At 39.2% G+C, this 16,990-nt stretch overlaps 2 protein-coding genes across 3 annotated transcripts in view; one reads left to right on the top strand and one right to left on the bottom strand.

The window, feature by feature from the left end:
- The window catches only part of rab26 (RAB26, member RAS oncogene family), an 86,492-nt gene that overhangs the window by 57,229 nt on the left and 12,273 nt on the right, over positions 1-16,990 (top strand). The gene's annotated exons all lie outside the window — the stretch shown is intronic.
- LOC103482049 (uncharacterized) lies at positions 8,970-14,831 on the bottom strand. Its single transcript, XM_008437960.3, has 3 exons — positions 13,906-14,831; positions 12,228-13,259; positions 8,970-11,313 (listed from the first exon to the last, which is right to left on the bottom strand). The coding sequence occupies exons 2-3, from the start codon at positions 13,219-13,221 to the stop codon at positions 11,273-11,275; spliced, it is 1,035 nt and encodes a 344-aa protein (XP_008436182.2). The 5' UTR covers positions 13,222-13,259; positions 13,906-14,831; the 3' UTR covers positions 8,970-11,272.

The raw sequence follows: 16,990 nt of genomic DNA, 5'->3' as shown, positions 1-16,990 counted from the left end.
CATCACAATGGAAATTATCAAACATTTTAGTTTATTGTGTGATTAATTTATTGCGAAAGCTTTAGTCAGAGTTTGTTGCATCATAACTCCAAACCTCAGAGTATGTTATTGGGATTTCATGTGATAAGATTTTTTTGTGCTTTTTTTTCTTTGTCCTATTTTCTACAAAATATCTCCCGCTCAGTCAGATTGGATGGGGATCATCAGTTATTTCCATCTTTTGCCTCAGATCATCAGTTCAGCTTAGGTCTGGACTTTGACTGGGACATTCCAACGAGTGGCTATGGTTTGATCTCAACTATTTAGCAAAGGATTGCTATTTATTTAGTTCCCTCCATCGTTCCATCCACTCCAGCCAGCTTTCCTGTTCCCACAGCATGATACGCCACCAAATTTACACAGCCAAATGATGTATTCAGAATGATGGTGCTTGTTAATTTTCCATTCCATTTTGAATTTAGCACTAAGCTAAAAGTTTAATATTGGAGCAGAGCTCCATGTTCCACATGTTTGCTTTGTTCCACATAAGGTTTGAGAAACTCATGGTTTTCTGTCCATAGTGCTGTTCCTCTTTCCACCCTCAGATGGAGCCAGATCTGTTGTGTGCATGATTTCTGCAACAACCAGAGAACACATTCGTGGGAAAATGTTCCTTTGAACCATGGATTAAATTCTGGGACAAAAATCAAGCATATGAAGCAAATTTAATCCATCATAACTCAAATTTAAGAAGCAGCGTCGCTTCAATTTTCATTTACTTCCCTTCAGCAGACTAATCCTTTTTTCCCCCTCATGTCAGCGAACGGCTCTGATACGTCTTCAGTGAGACGCATCGACTCTGCTCCACATTGAGGTTTCCACTGTTAGGCAGTGAGTGTGTTTAGTTCCCATCATCAGGACAAAACAGCCCCAATGGCCAGAGCAGATGCAAACCCAGTAGGAGGCTGTTTGTTTGTTTGTTTGTGATTGTTGACCAGGCTGTTTTTGTTTCGGGGGCAGTCGGAGACAACACCTGTTCAGGACAGAGCTTGGAAACAGATTTGAGGTACATTATACAAGATGTCTTTATGGAGAAGGACAGTAGAGTGATGGTGAAGTTTGGCTCCAGGTTGTGCTGTTGTCAACGCATCTCTGTTCACTTTTGGAAATAGTATCTTCTGTTGAGTATTCACTACTCAACCAGTGTATACATAGTCACAACACGATACTTACACCTTTTTGAAATCTCCACCAAAAAATTAATCAAAGTGTGGAAAAACTACTGATGGCTAATAAAAACCATCAAAACCACTCTAAAAACAAACTAAAACTAACTGAATTAGACAAAAAGTAAAAATAAATAAAACTATTACCACCTGGAGCCAGACTCATTAACCAGCCAATACTAGCAGTTTATATGGTCACTTTACAAAAGCTGAAAAGCAAAAGAACAAGCTGCACTGTGTAATAGACATGTTTACTTAAAAACTAAACTGCATGATTTAATGTTCTATATTTTGCTTCGAGCAAATGGTAGACACTCAAAAAGCTGACCAACCAACTTCCTCATCCTTTTATTTTGAAATATCTCTGGCTAAAGTAAACTGAGTGAATCATTGATGTGAGTTCATGAAAAACCCAACTGGCTTTAAAGACTCACTTTCTAACTTTCCAATAGTCATGTCCATATATTAAAATTTAAATGTTAAAAATAACACAATTGTAATCATCAGCGCTTTTAAGCAGACATTATTCTACCACTTTTTACTTCTGCATACAAAACTACATCACGGTTTACTCTCGCATGCTAAGCTAATGCAAAATTCATGCTAATTCTTTGCTTGTTAGAGAGAAATATCCCAGTGTGCCTCAGCAGGGAAAAAACCTTGCACCAAGTGGATTAACAGATGAGTTTATTTTAAACTCGTGTCGACTACACAGCTTTCCAAAGCTGCTGCACAAGGCTGTCTCCTATAGTGTGAACCCATTAGCAGCTGAGGCTGGAGGTGAAGGCTGAAGGGCAGCGAAATGATAGGGAGATAAAGGAGTTGTGCGCGCTGCTGTCCATCTCCCACTGTCTCACTCTGGCACCCAGGCTTTCCTTTTCTCTCTCGCTCTTCTTTTCACTGTTGCCAACAAGCACGCCCAAGGCCCTCTTCTATCCGCCTTTCTTTGCTGCTTTTATCACTTATGCTGCATCTCAAACCACTTAGCTCCTTAAGGTCGTTTAATTGCAACTTTTTACATTTGCTTAAATGCGTCTTATTTTTTGTAACATTTGAAAATGTTTTATCCAGAATGTAAAATGTTTTTGGCTCTTTGCATTTGTCTGAGACCCTTTTTATAAGTAAATTTTCTTTGACATCGGGGGTTATTCCACAGATAAATACTAAGGATAAACATTTACAGTCACTGACTGCTAATGTTAACCTTGCATATTGTCGTTTAAAATGTTATGGAATTGCACTTTTTTGTTCTCCAGAAATCCTGCTGTCTCCAAACTAGGAGACTCTCACAAGCACAAACTTGGTGGCTAGATTTGTCACCCGATATAAAAAAATGTAATGGCAAAGATTACATAATATTCATACTGCTTTGTTTAGTAAAGCAAAGGTTTAGAATTGGTCACACTAGTGTTGCCAAAATCCTTATATAGAAAGTTAAAAACAGACAGCAAAAAAATAAGATGCTATCTCCAAAACACTTTGTTTTATTGAAGTTTGCAATATTTTTGCATACTTTTCATTGTATAATTACTCTTAAGACAAGTTCAGGTACATTTTATATTGGGATTTAATCTACTCCCATAGTAAATGTTTCCTTTTATGGTCAGATAATAAATGTTGTTTCATTAAAGTGGAAAAATCAACATTTTGAGGTTTACCTTTACGTCAACAATATTTCTACAACAAAATTTCAGTCACAAAAAATAGCATCTGTAGAAATATAGATTGTATCCTGACACTTCAATGACTTTTAGACTTGAACTAAAAAGTTGGTGTCCCAACACTGAACCTTGTGGGATTCCTCTTTTTTTTATTTATGGTGTGATACTGCGTCATCTAATGGTACAGTCCTTGTTTCTGATGGTTCAATAAATGCTCATGCTAAAACAAGATAAAAACTATCATCTAGTCTGTTGGCACAGCTTTGCTTCCTGTCCAGTGTTCTCTGCTCCCTAGAGAACAGACAGTATTACTGTAACACTAAAATCTCCCACATGTGTTCTGTGACGGGCAAAAGTCAAAAGGGATAAAACAGAGCTGTAATATCTTTAGCTTTGTTTTATTCTAAAAATCTCCACAAACTGATGACACCACACTTGAACTGCATGTGTCTAAATGTACATAGGTAAATATGATTAAAGGTCATTGTCGCCTGATTTCACCATTGTCATATAGTGACTCGATGCTTTTCAGCACATGCTTGAATAGCTACATAAGATAGTTTGTTAAACTGACATATTTCAGTTTAATTAAGAGTGAAAGCATTATTATCATCATCACACAGCTATGTACCATGATTTATTTGTCTCCATAGCTGAAACCTCTAAACATGCCAAGACTAATGTGCTTTCAAGTAGTTTAATGATACACCGGCAAAAATCATGTTTGCCTTTCAGAATATAAAAGCTTATAATTACATCCATCCACATCAGGGACTTAATTGATAACTTACTGTCGTCCTGTGATTGTCGTCATGCCAAATACTTCTTGAGCAATACCTTCTTTTTTCTGCCATCCCTGCTGACATTTAATTGGAGCGTTATTGTCTCCCACAATGGTGGGTGTGTCCAGTTTTCAATGCTAATTATGCTAAAATGTTCCGAGCTTGTTTGGTCTTTCGGTGTAATTACAGCCGTCTGCAGCTTAATTTGAATAATCAGAACAAATGAAACAAATCACTGAGTAGAAAGTGCTGGAAGCAGCCAAATAACATCACCTCAGGCTGCTGCCTAATCTCTAACAGACACATCATCGGCCATGTGGAGCGGTAATATTTCAGCAAGCTGAAGGTTTTAAGGCGCTTGTATCGAGGCTGTACAGCTGCTGCCATGGCACCTGGACACCCTGATGGGTTAGGATTTCTGCTTAAATGTAAAAAAAAAACACTCAAGAAGTGCGGCAGGAAGCACAAACATACAGCGGGGCCTCTATTGACCAACATGCTCCCGCGCAAAGGCCATGAGGGGAGGGAGATCACTAAATCTTTAAATCAATGAAAACCTTCCTGCAGCAGGAAAGATTTGTTTTTCTGAGACATTCCCTTATCAGCAGAGTAGAAATCAATGTAATGTACACCTGGTGTCTGCTGGCACACGACTGGATAAATATTTACGTAGAATGGACGGGGTGGGGGAAGAAAAAGGAAAAACAAATGGCGGACCAAGTTGCACAATTAAAAATAAACAACAATATTCTGGTTTATTTAGAGAGAGAAAAATAATGTGGTGTCCAGCAAAGTTCATATAGAAGTCTGCAAAATCCAGTTTTTATTTTGAGCTAATTAGCTCGCAGCTAATTAGAACAATGAGCTGATTAGCATATTAGCTAAATATTTAGCATCGACCTAAGCAATTAGTTACAAGTAAAATATTTAGCTAACAACATAAGTAATTTGGTAACCAGCCGTGTGTTTAGCCTGCTTGCTAAATATTTAGTTTTGAGCAAAAATATTTTGTTTGGAAAATACATTTTTAACTTGAGAATTAAATGTTGAGTTTGGAAAATTTAATATTTAGTTTGGAGAAAAATATTTAGTTAAAATAAATATTTAATTTAGATCTAAATATTTAGTTTGTGAACTAAAAATGCATTACTTTGAACTTGTTTAATTTGTAACCTAAATATTTATCCTACTAACTGAAATATAACACTTGGAAGCTAACTATTTTATTTGTAAACTAAATATTTAGCTTGTGAAATAAATGTATAATTTTTAACTATACATTCAATATAACTTTGAAAATGAAAACCCACATCCTAAACCCATGACATCCTAAAAAAAAAAAAATGTTGCTGTTCACTTTTTTTCTGTGTAACTTTACAAGCGGCAGCCCATATATTTCCAGCTATAGTAATAATTAAATTATTATTAAAGTTTCATATGTTTTGTTTGTCATTTCAGTAAATTTATGTCTTATATTACGATTTAAAATCTCTCGTTTTCTTCTGCCTGTGCTGCTTTTTCCTTGAAGCTCCCTGCCCTTCGCCTCCATGGTAACCACAGCGTTTTTGTTTTTGTTCTCTTTTTTTCATGTGTTTTTTCCTAAAAAGCCGTCCCCACTGTTAGCTGGCTTATCAGTGGTGGGTGGAAGCAGCATGAAAAGGCCAGCCTGTGTCCCATCGTTATGTAAAGTACAAAGAATAGACGATTAAGCTGGGAAAGGGTTTTATAAGCCCATTGTTGATTATTTTTTCTAGCCTGCCAGGAGAAACTTTAATAGCTTCATTCTCGGTTTGCTTCAATTATGAACAATGTATTCTCAGTTGAATCCTTCAAAACAGCTGTATTTTGAGAGAACATTTTAATTTAAAAAGTTTAAATCCCAATTTCTGCAAACCCTAATCCCTGATAAAATATAATTTCTGAAATGGAGGTAATCAAATAAATTGAACGAAGTTGACATAAATCCCACGAGTTTGCTGATAATGGCTAATAAAACATTCTTAAATGAGGCGTACTAGAATCCGGAAAAAAAAAAAAAACTTGATGGTGGAATGAATATCAAAACTTAATTCATTGTCACTGTGTGAAGTATTAATATTGACCATCTGTATGAAATAGTCCTAAACACACTGTGCTATTAAAATGTAGGATTAAATGTCGAATTACTCTGAGACCAGACTGCTGCACTATGATGAAGAAACATGTGACGAATGTTTCAGAAGAACCTGTACTGACATTTCTGCAACATTTTGACAGACGTCACCCATAGAGGAACTTATATGAATGTCTAAAATCAAAACCCTGCGGCTAGAAATGTTGAGCATTTCACAGAAGCCTCTCAGTGAGCTGTAACAGGGATAACGAGGTGGGATCAGGTTCAGAGTGTCTAGTCTTGATGCTAACCTTGTGTTTTTTTTTCTGCCTTGACTGTGCTGCCAAACCAAGCAGAGAAGTTTGAACACCCACATATGCAAACTCATGCACATATTGGGTAAACAAATTCTGACACAATGCTCACATGATGTGCCGTCCCGCGCTCATGCAGACTAATAAGCGTCAGCGTGTTCAGCGTGTTAAGCCCGTGCTGCTCACCCCGCTGGGTGGAAGAAGATTTCCTCCTGTCCCGCTTTACGTCTCGTTATTTCTTCTCGGACTCCATCTGTCCAGCTCACTCACACTTTTTCGGAAGTTTCGGTTATTTACTTGAAATCAATTTGCAGTATAATTTCTAGAATAGACTGGCTTCAGCTTCACGGTTAATCTTGCTTATAAAAATAGACAGTTCTGTACCTTATGTAACTTAGGAATATTTGCTAAAACTGTCACTATGTCGTGATAGTGTAACATGAGATGGATAATTTGTGAAAACATCAGGCTCTTCTGCCTCCTACCTGCTACTGTTCACACCCTCCTCCTGGCTCTCTGCCTCGCTGCAGCTAGCTCCACACATCCGAGCCTGCCGTGAATGCTAAGGCTAGTTAGCATTGGCACCAATGAAGCCAGATAAAAAGTTTTCCTTAAACAGAAAGTTATTTCTCCGCTTTAAGTTCATTGAATTAATTGCTAACTAGCCTCAGCATTTGCCATTTTATGCTACAGCAAGCTCCAAAAAACTGCCTGCCGTGAATGCTGAGGCTAGTTAGCGTTGAAACCAAGACTGCTGATTAAACGTTTTCCTGGATGGTAAGTTGTTTCTCTGCCATCGGCACATTGAGCAGTCCATTTAAAGCTCATTAGCTTTACCAAATTAGCATTAGCTTAACAGAGGCAGTCAGTGCCTCATGGAAACTTTTCCATTTTTTGCACTTTATGCTCTTTATACTTTTTTAATTCTTGTTTAAAGAAAGCCACTTTGTGTTGAGGCATGAGACGTTACATTTGTAATGTTTTAAGTTTAAATTTTTTTATCCAATTGAAGCTCCCATTATGCTTCACTGTTAACTGTACACATAAAGCCATCCATCTATTGCTTTGTGAGCACAATCAGTCAAATCAAAATGTATTTTCTAGTTATGTACCTAAGCTCTTATCAAGAAATAAGATTAGAAGTTTCAACATTAAGTATGAGAACCCCTGATACAGAGGAATCCAGGTGTCTGAAGTCAGAACACTGGAATAAACAAGTTTATTCATTTTAGAAAATGGAGTGTTATTCTCAGGCGAGACATCAGAGGTGGAAGCTTGCCCTGTTTTCCCCACATATGCACGCTGGTGACCCGAAATGTGGCTTCACACTATGTGACATGTCATGCAGTCCTTCTTTTCCAGGTGTCATGGCATAAGAAAAGTAGCGATTTTTGCTGTCTGTGCCTGTCACTGCAGCCTGCATTTAAAAAAAGAAAATAAAAAAGCAGAAAAAAAAACATAGCAAGACAGTGGCTCAGTCGCTGTCAACATGATTCTAAATGTGCAAATAAATTTAAGGAAATAACAGATGAAATGCATTTTACAGTGTTTTTTTATGATCTGTGAATTTATGTGGTATTTTTGCTTCTTGTTTCAAATTAAACCACCAGAAAAAATGCAACTTAACACTTTAACTCATTATGATGTTTAGTTTGCAGAATTAATGTTTAATGGGGAAGAGATATAGCCAGCATTTGTATTCTGCTCCTCTTACCTTGATAACCTTGATAAAGAAAATCCTGTTCAATTCAGTTGCCTTCAGAAGCAACAAAAAGAGAATATTCTCATTGCTGTTCTATTAAGACATTAAATGTTGGTCAGGGAGCATTAATGAGAAAACATGAAAAACAGCAGGACAGGTCACGGAGGGAATGAGCAGGTCACACGGAGGGTGATTGACAGCGCTAAGACCCGCCTTCTAGCTCTGATTGGTTATTTCTAATTAGCACTGGGAGAAGGCAGAAGAACACTAACATTTTTTATTTATTCTTTTCACAGATTCTGTCTCATAACAGTGTTAACATAGTGACAGTTTCCATCCATCCATCCATTTTCTGGACACCCTTATCCCTTAGTGGGGTCAGGAGGGTTGCTGGTGCCTATCTCCAGCCAACGTTCCGGGCGAGAGGCGGGGTTCACCCTGGACAGGTCGCCAGTCTGTCACAGGGCAACACAGATACACACAGGACAAACAACCATGCACACACACACACACACACACACACACCTAGGGGCAATTTGGAGAGGCCAATTAACCTGACAGTCATGTTTTTGGACTGCGGGAGGAAACCGGAGTACCCGGAGAAAACCCACGCATACACAGGGAGAACATGCAAACTCCATGCAGAAAGACCCCAGGCCGGGAATCGAACCCAGAACCTTCTTGCTGCAAGGCAACAGCTCTACCAACTGCGCCACTGTGCAGCCCTAGTGACAGTTTCAACAAATATTTTTTTTTTGTTTTTGTTTTTTAATAAAAGTTGCGTACTGCAGCTTCAAAATATATTAAAGTTTGTAGTTGTAACAAAAAAAAATTGAGAATCCTTAACTGGGAGTTTATACTTTAACCTGACACTGATCAATTTTGTTCAGATGTGTAATTTTATATTCTGATTTTATTTTAATTTAGAATTAAAATAAACATGGAAGGAATCAGGAAACGGCAGAAACGTCTCTGTTGGATGTCAGGATAAAACAATCAGTGAAAAGGGGCCAAGATTTTCTCCTGGCCCCTTTTCTGTTTTTACATTATTAGGATGCTGTGCTGCTTCACAGTGATTGCTGACGGGACTTGTGGCACTTTCTAACATCTGTTCTCATTACTAATTATGGCAAAAATACTTTTTTTATTATTATTTAGCATGCAAGTGCAGCTGACTGAACTTTTAAAATGATCCCACAGACACCTGGGAAAAGATTGAGGTCCCTGGCAGGTTAAGTAGCAGGAGCCAAACGAAAACGGAAGGAGGAGAAATTTGGAACTATTTTTTCATCATGATTGTCATGGTGATTAAGGTGTCTGGGAAGTAAATTAGTCGTTGAAGTGCCAACAATGAGAAGTGACAGTGCAGTAGGATTTTGAATGAACAACAGAACCTCCTCACTTGGCTTTCAGCCTGCAGACAGAGAGCAGCATGCTGGTTGGAGTCTGCAGGAAGTGATGCAGAGCATGAAGCATCTGTTTGGCCCCTGCAGCTCACAAAATGTATTTAAACCCAAAAACCCAGTGTATTCACATCAGTATCTGGAGAATTTAACATCACCTCTTTTTGCCATCTCGTCTCAACAGGTCCTGGACAATCACTGCTAATGGTTAATTTCAGCGACTTCTGTTTTGTCTGAATTTAAAAGCAGAAAATATTTTCCACCAGAGTGTGTGCGTCTTCAATAGTTTCCATCGAGCCAAGAAAATTCAACGCCCGATCCGATCTGACTCACACCTGAAGGAAACCCAACGTATTTTAATTCAGATTTTACTGCTTTTGTTTTTAGACCTCCATTAATGTTAACATTGCAACTTCTCCCATTTTTGGCTTTTATCAAATCAAGTTTATTTGTATATCACATTTCAGCAACAAAGCAGTTCAAAGTGCTTTACATCATAAAGACACAAAAAAGACAGAACACACAGTCAACAACTGAAGTACTACATTAGTAAAAGCCTTTCTGTTGCTTTCTAGGGAATACTGCCCCTTTAAACCTTTAGTTTAATGTCTTCTAGCTCTATCTGGTCATTTGTTGTAACATCAGTGCAAATCATCTGGGATGTGTGACTGATGGGAGCCGAGTCACATGCTGTGTCTTAACTTCTGCACCTTGCTTTCTTTTCTTCCTCAACCTATCTTATCCTATCTTCACCTCTATTTAAACTAAAACAAGTAGATTAACAGAACTCTGTATTGTGCATCCTCATTTGGTTGGTCATGTGACAGTGATGCAGTGTAGGATTGTGGAGAGTTTAATTGAAGCAGTGATGAAGTCAGTGTTATTGTTTTTTTTAATTGTCTAAAGGATTGTGAAACATTCATAAAATGTATGCATCAGTTAATATTGGTTATTTACCATAACAGCAATATTAATTTTGGATATTGATATTGGCCCAAACTGTCATATCGGTGCATCCCTGGTAACTTTGGAGAGGTATCCACTTCACCACTGTTCCGTGTTTTTTATGTTCCAAATACGTTTCCACACCAATGAAAGCTAAAATATCTGGTGACGAGGCTGAAAAGCGAAGGAAATCTTCCAGGCTTCACTTTAAAGCTGCAATATATGTAGCATATGTATTTAGGTGGAGACTGGTTTTCCCCCTCAGATGTTTCTGTCAGAGTAGAGGTTTTGAACATAACCGCGTCTGAAGCTTGTTTAAAGTTTCATTGTCACTTTATGAGGAAGCCGCAGGGCAACAGATAGCTTCATACGCTTATTAACAAGTTTCTTCTCCATAAAACGGTTCTTTACAATCTTATCACCCACTCTGGGTTAGTGGGTCCTGGATGTACAGGGATTAAAATGTGGATGAGGATTAATGTGTTAATAACATTTCTGTGGTTATCTACACCTCCCAGAGCTGCAAACCTATTACATTATGAAGAAGAATTGTATCCCGCTAGGAAGCGCAATGTCAAATTTATTGTTAACTCGGGTTGTGCACATTTGGATTTAGTTTGAAATCTTATTCATAAAAAGCTCATTTTTGCTGGGTAAATGCACTATTCTCATGTCCATGTTGTTTTTAATGATAAAGGGAATTTGCTGTGTTTTTCACACACATGATTTGACGTCCACAAACAGTAGTTAAATCACGATGCCTCATTATCTTTGTTTCAGACTTTTTGTTCAACTCAGATGAGGTAATTCCATATAAACAAATTTTACAAAGTTTAATTCAAAAGTAATTGCATACCTGGGCTTGTACAAACATTTTCAGTCACACCAATAATTTTCACAAACAAAACACAGACTGCAATTGTAAGAAGGCACAGATGCTTTAGGAGGGAGGGAGCGAAATATTGAAGTACTGAGACATTTTTGTTTCCAACAATTTCAACAATATTAGTCCTTAGAGCATAAAACCATAAAAAGAAAAACTTGACTGAACTTGTCTTCGGGGACACTTTGTTCTCTCTGAGTCACACTCTGTGGTCGTAATTTGTGAAGCTGAGGAGGAGACTCTTCAGTTATCTCCTCACATTTCACGGCCGGGGAAACGCGGAGTTCACCTGTTCCTGTTGCAGATGTTATCAAGATGCAGCTCGGCTGAAAGAAAGTTAATGCTGTTAGCATTGATTTCAAGTGTTAGGCCGTCTCTTTCTTCTCTTCACATCCTAAAGAAAATCATTGAAAGTTAATCAGGATGAAAAACACTCTGGGCTGTCCACTTTGTTGTGGGGGCAAACTGAAAATACTGCCTCATGCATCATTTATAATTTTTTATTTATTTCTTTTTTTTCCAAAAAAGCTTGACTTTATAGGATAATGTGATGTTTGTGGATGAGGAAACTGACATTAAACTTCCAAAATTGTAACAGCGTCTTCAAATGTTCAACTCTGACTGTAAAATGGATTTTAAGCAGCTTTCTCAGTGTGCATTTCACAATAAATATTCTTCATTCAGAAGTTTAACTCAGAGGTGTTACTGATTATGCTGCCGTCAAAGTAAAACACTTCATACCTTGCTACAACCCTCATAAACCCTCATATTCTGATATCACCAGTAGCATCGACAAACATATTTTTTATACCTAAATTAAATGAAATTCTAATTACAGGGTTTCTGCAGAGCTAAATGACTGCTAATGTGATACAAGCATTGGAGCAGAAGTGAATCTAAAAGGTACTTAATGATGGCTCTGGAGGACTGGAGTTTGGGCACCCTTGTCTTATACAAACACAGATGTTTCTTCAGCTGAGAAAACGGTGACCAACCTAATGCTATATTATGAAATTGTTAATTAAACTGTTTTTATCTTGCTGAAATTAGCTTAAAGTGGGGATCCATCAGAGTGTTGCCCTTCCAGCACACTAAGGATTTTGTCACGTTTCTTTATACCCATTACGTATGGGTATAAAGAAACGGATTGCTTGATTAATAAATAATAATGAACTACGCGTTGGGTAACAAAATGTATCCTTTACAAGATTGTAAAAGTTTATTTCTATGTGCGACTCACCCATTTTTGTGGCACACATGTTGTTATGGCCCTTATTCTGCCAGTGTTCAGACGTTGGCTTTATTGCAGTGATCTTGTTGATGTTGGCTGTAACCGGCCTGCGAGGCTGCCGCGAACAAGCAATCAGCTGCGCTATTTTCCTGACCATGGCCGTCTTCTCTGGAACAGGGGGCGGTATTTTTCGAGGTGAAGCAGTCACCCTTCCCTGGCTTTGACCCGGCTCATCAAAGACGTCGTCCGATTCATCGGAAAGGCTAACTCGCCGGAGATGCACGGCATGGAGCTGCTCAAGAGTCAGCACAGGCAGAGTCTTCCCGAGCGATTTCAGGAAGGCAGAGGACTCTGAGTGGTGGCGGCGGGAAGGTTTGGGTCTAAGTGCAGGTTTGGTTTGAGACGAAGGCTCCGGGTTTGGAGAGCGGGGAGTAGGGAGAGTAGGGAGAGGGATTTGCAGAGACAGCCTCTTGGTGCGGTTCTGAGAGGAGTTGGACCTGGATTTGGGTTGTATTTTCCATCCTAAAGGATCTGGGCCAATGATGACGGATGTGGGAACAGAAGTTGGGGAACAACAGGAAGAGGTGGACGAAGAAGAGGACGTCGATGAAAAGATCCCAATGGTGGGGCATGAGTATCGCTTGAAAGATGAATGCGAGGATGTCTCTAGTCGCAGAAAGGAAGCAGTGCGCTGAGGAGGGTCAGGTTCCTTCTTGTTCTTCCTCACTGTGATGACAGGCGGTGTCTGGCATTTACAGAAGTCAACTGACCAGCGTCTCTGATGAGAGCGCAAGCTCACGTTGGATGTCAAGACCGTCAAGTTCTGTCGTTCTCTGGGGACGTGGCTGCGTGTTGTTGGACATCTTGGCCCTGGTCTCTCTCTGCTCTGTGCTCTGATGCTGACTGTATTTACATGACACACTTTTTCTCTCATTTTAGCAGAGCTGTGAAAAGCAGAGGCTATATCTCCATTACCATTAATAGCAGTGGAGCATTTCTTCATCTTGCTTAGTTGAGTGGAACCTTGATGTGTAAAGAACTCTGAGTAGAAACACAGAGAAGAAGGAAAGGGTGTGTTCAGGATGTTTTGCATCTAAAAAGAGGAACAGCAGATACCCATCTGGACTTGTTAAAATAAGTTTCAAAACCACTGACTTTTCACAACAGGAACTCTTCCAGGAGTGGCAACACATGTCCTAAACATTGTACATCAGACAAACCACACCTTTCCTAATGAGAAATGACATGCCGTAGATAAACGCTTCTCTTTAAATGAATAACATTTTAGAACCGTTTTAATAAAAGGTTCATGGTGACTTTTTAAGTCACAGTGAACCAATAAGTTAAAAAGATTTACTATATACTCTAAAATGGTTTTAAAGAAATCCATTTGATTCATTACATTAACTTTGTTGATGCTGATCTTTCCTTAAAGTTTGTTCTTTCTTACATTTTACAAATATATGATACTTCTCCTGATTAAAAAAAACTAGTGTAGCAGAATTGATCAGTAGAAACATGTTCAACAAATGTTATGAAAAATGTGATGGCATTTTTGACAGCACATTTTAGTGAGCACTTACTCCTTTCATAGTCATAAATTCAAACTTAAAATAAGATAAATAAGATATATCAAGCTTACACTTGATTATGAAATGTAAAATATCAAACGTGAAAAGCTGTTTACCTGCAGTGCTGTCCTGATCTCAGTCTCGACTAATCTCTTCAGAGCTTTTGTCAGTAACATCCCTTCTACGTCTTGGTCTCATAGCGGTCCACCCAAATCTTACCACAACTTCCTGAAAGTGACACCCTGAGAACCACAGATGCCTCAGTTCTCACACCGTCGCTCAATCACATCTACAAACAGGGTTGGCAAACAGCTGTTGCTGTCGTACCATGAAGCAAGTGTGTGAAGGCTTTTAAGAAAGACATTTCCCAGGGTTGTAACATATACAGATGTGATCAGGGTCTCACCATAACAACTATGAATCAGTTCTTTTCTAAATCACTAGCAGTTTCACATTCTGTATCAAAAAGCCATTACAGAGAACAGGATGTCCTCTCAGTCTGTGGTGCTTATTGGCAGCAAAGGTTTTGCTGCTTTGCATTTTGAATGCCTTCTCCGCATGGTGTTACATTTAAGTGCTCCCTGTCATAAGATTAAACGGCCTAAATGATTGCAGACATTTGCTTTCACGCATTTCATAACTACTTTCTGCTACACAAACTCCGTTCCAGCTGCAGGCAGAAATGTTTACACCACCAGCAGGGCATCTCCTGGGGAGGTGATCTTGCCAGTCAGTTGCGATATTTACATAATTTCCGGTCCAGATTTTATTATTTTTATTTTTTTTGCAAGAAGTCATAAGATTGTTTGGATGTAGCTTTATATACAACCTATCACACCACCCAACTCCATCTCCTGGTGCAGTCTTTGGCCATGACTACTGCCAGGTTTTCCTAACACGCTCTCCTAACTGGTCTCGGGAGCCGGCCTGTGCTTTGACATATCTGCCAATGGCACAACTGGTATTCAGTCAGCCTAAAAGAGAATAGTTGTGTTCATTGAGCTGCACTTTCCACCTTTAGCTGTCCGTGCCTATTTCAAGTAACTAATGTTAGCCTGCAAAGTGGTTAATGGAAAAGATTCTCTCAACATGACTCTTCTTGCAAATGTCAGTGTCTTATCTTACTCCAATTGTCAAAGGTTTGAAATCTAGCAGTGTCTGTGCCGCACTTAAAACACTCCAGACTCTGTCATGCAGTGTTAATACCAAGTTGTATTAAAGTTTCTAGGTGGTGGCCAGGTAAAAATGGGATGTTAGCATCTTATTGTTAACAGCTATTGGGAATGCCAGCCCATATTAATATATTTTTATCTGCTGTATTCATTTAAATGCTGAGCTTTTACTGAGTTGCCATAAAATCTCAGTCCTTTGTCTAGGAAAGAGACTGTGTTAATCACTCAAAGCCTGGGCCGTTGTTGATGTGACCATGTTAAGTTGATGGCAGCAGTAGCTCAGATGATGAGCCCTTCAGTGAAGGAATTTGGATGTTAATGGGAAACAAGTGGTAGTTTAACTCAATAGTTAAACAGTGAAAAACCTAAATCATCTTTAGGAGTCGAATCCACTCCTGAATTTTTTTGCTTTTGGATTTATTTTCTGTATTGATTCTTTAACAGTAATTTTGGAGGAGATTGTATGTATAACTTCAACCATATTTGGCAAGTTGATGAATGCAGCGTGGGATTGGGTCCTGCTTCAGTACCAAATGGGGCTCACTAGGATGAGACAAAAAGGGTGCTACAAATATGATATAGAAAACTCAGAATATGAATGTATGCCAAATGTTAACTGGGTGAACATTGAGATCCCATTTTAGTAGATGGAGTTAGATGGAGGATTTGTAGCAATATGCACATTTCTGACTTCTAGAAACCCCTGAAATCTCAATTGGCCAGCAGTAACTTTTTAATTAGTTAAACAGAACTTTTCGGCAACACCTGAAAGCCTTTGTAGATCACTCGTAGTCAGACCCTGCAGCAAGGTGGTCGAGTACTGCAGCCCTTTGACTGCGTCTGGCCATTCCTCCCTCTCTCTTTCTCTTTTTCTGCTCTGTCTGTGCTCAAAAGTCAACATGTCGAACTGGAAGCCTTGCAAACGTCCCAAATCTGACAGCGAGTCACAAAGCATCACATGTAAACCCGGCCGAACACGTGTCCTCAGTGCATCCCGCCTCATACCGTATGCATTCTGACTCCGCGTGTCGACAGCTAGTCCTTTTGAAGTCGGATCACTTTCAGCTCCCAAACTGGGGTTCCTTCCCCCTCCACTTCTCACCTAATCCGCCCCCAAGCTGCCAGGATCTTTAAAGGCTGCGTGAGTAATTGGCAGGTCTGTGTGCTGTTGGGGGCTGTGGGGTCGGGCTCTGCACCATTGATCTTAGTGTAATGAAACGATGTAAAGCTCTCGGGATACTGTAAACCTGCACACAGGGGGGAGGGATTACTGCTGATCTGAGAGCTCTTCTTTTGATGATTCACACACTGAACACTGGAGGAAGACAAGTGTGCGTATGTTTGTGTGTGTACACTATACAGAACCTGTTTTTAAGAGAAAGCTCTGACCTTTTTTCCTGTTTCTTTCAATAGCAATAAAATATGTTTGCGTCTGCTCCCTGCTAGCAAGAGTCAATATGTGCTTATTGATGCTTGAAATGGTAACGGCAGCCCTCTGTTCAGCTCACTGTCTCCACTTGATTTGAGTGTTTCTTTCATTTTAGTGGACTGCACATCATCCAGTAGAGCACTCTGCTTTCAATGTACTTAAAGATGGAGGAGATGGAGAGAACAATAGGCCCAGAGCAACTTAGCCTTCAAATCTGGAAGAGAGACGTTGTGTTTGAAGCTTTTTGTTCAGTGTTAGAACTCAGAAACCGGCAGAGCTGAAACGGATAACACAGATTTGAGGTCTGTTCCCCTGTCGTTTGGTCGGTAGAATAAAAGATCTCAGGTTTTTGTTTGTTGAAGGGAAGCGTGAAAGGTGGAAGGATCGAGAACCTTCTGTGGTTTATTCCCACAGCAGGGGGAATCTACCACATGGTTCTTTCAACTGTGTGGTAGATATAAGCTGGGTGATTGCTATAAACATTTACCAGAGAATGCTCAACTTCCATGTTCCAGATTGTGTTCAATTCAGTTTATTTATGTAGCACCTATTTGTAACAAATGTCGTCTCAAAGCACTTCACAAAAAAAAGCATACATCG

The sequence above is a fragment of the Poecilia reticulata genome, chromosome 19, assembly GCF_904066995.2.
Source record: "Poecilia reticulata chromosome 19, P_reticulata-male-v2, whole genome shotgun sequence".
Taxonomy (NCBI): domain Eukaryota; kingdom Metazoa; phylum Chordata; class Actinopteri; order Cyprinodontiformes; family Poeciliidae; genus Poecilia; species Poecilia reticulata.
The sequence above is the reverse complement of the archived record's forward strand: the minus strand, read 5'-3'. Positions and strand labels throughout refer to the sequence as shown.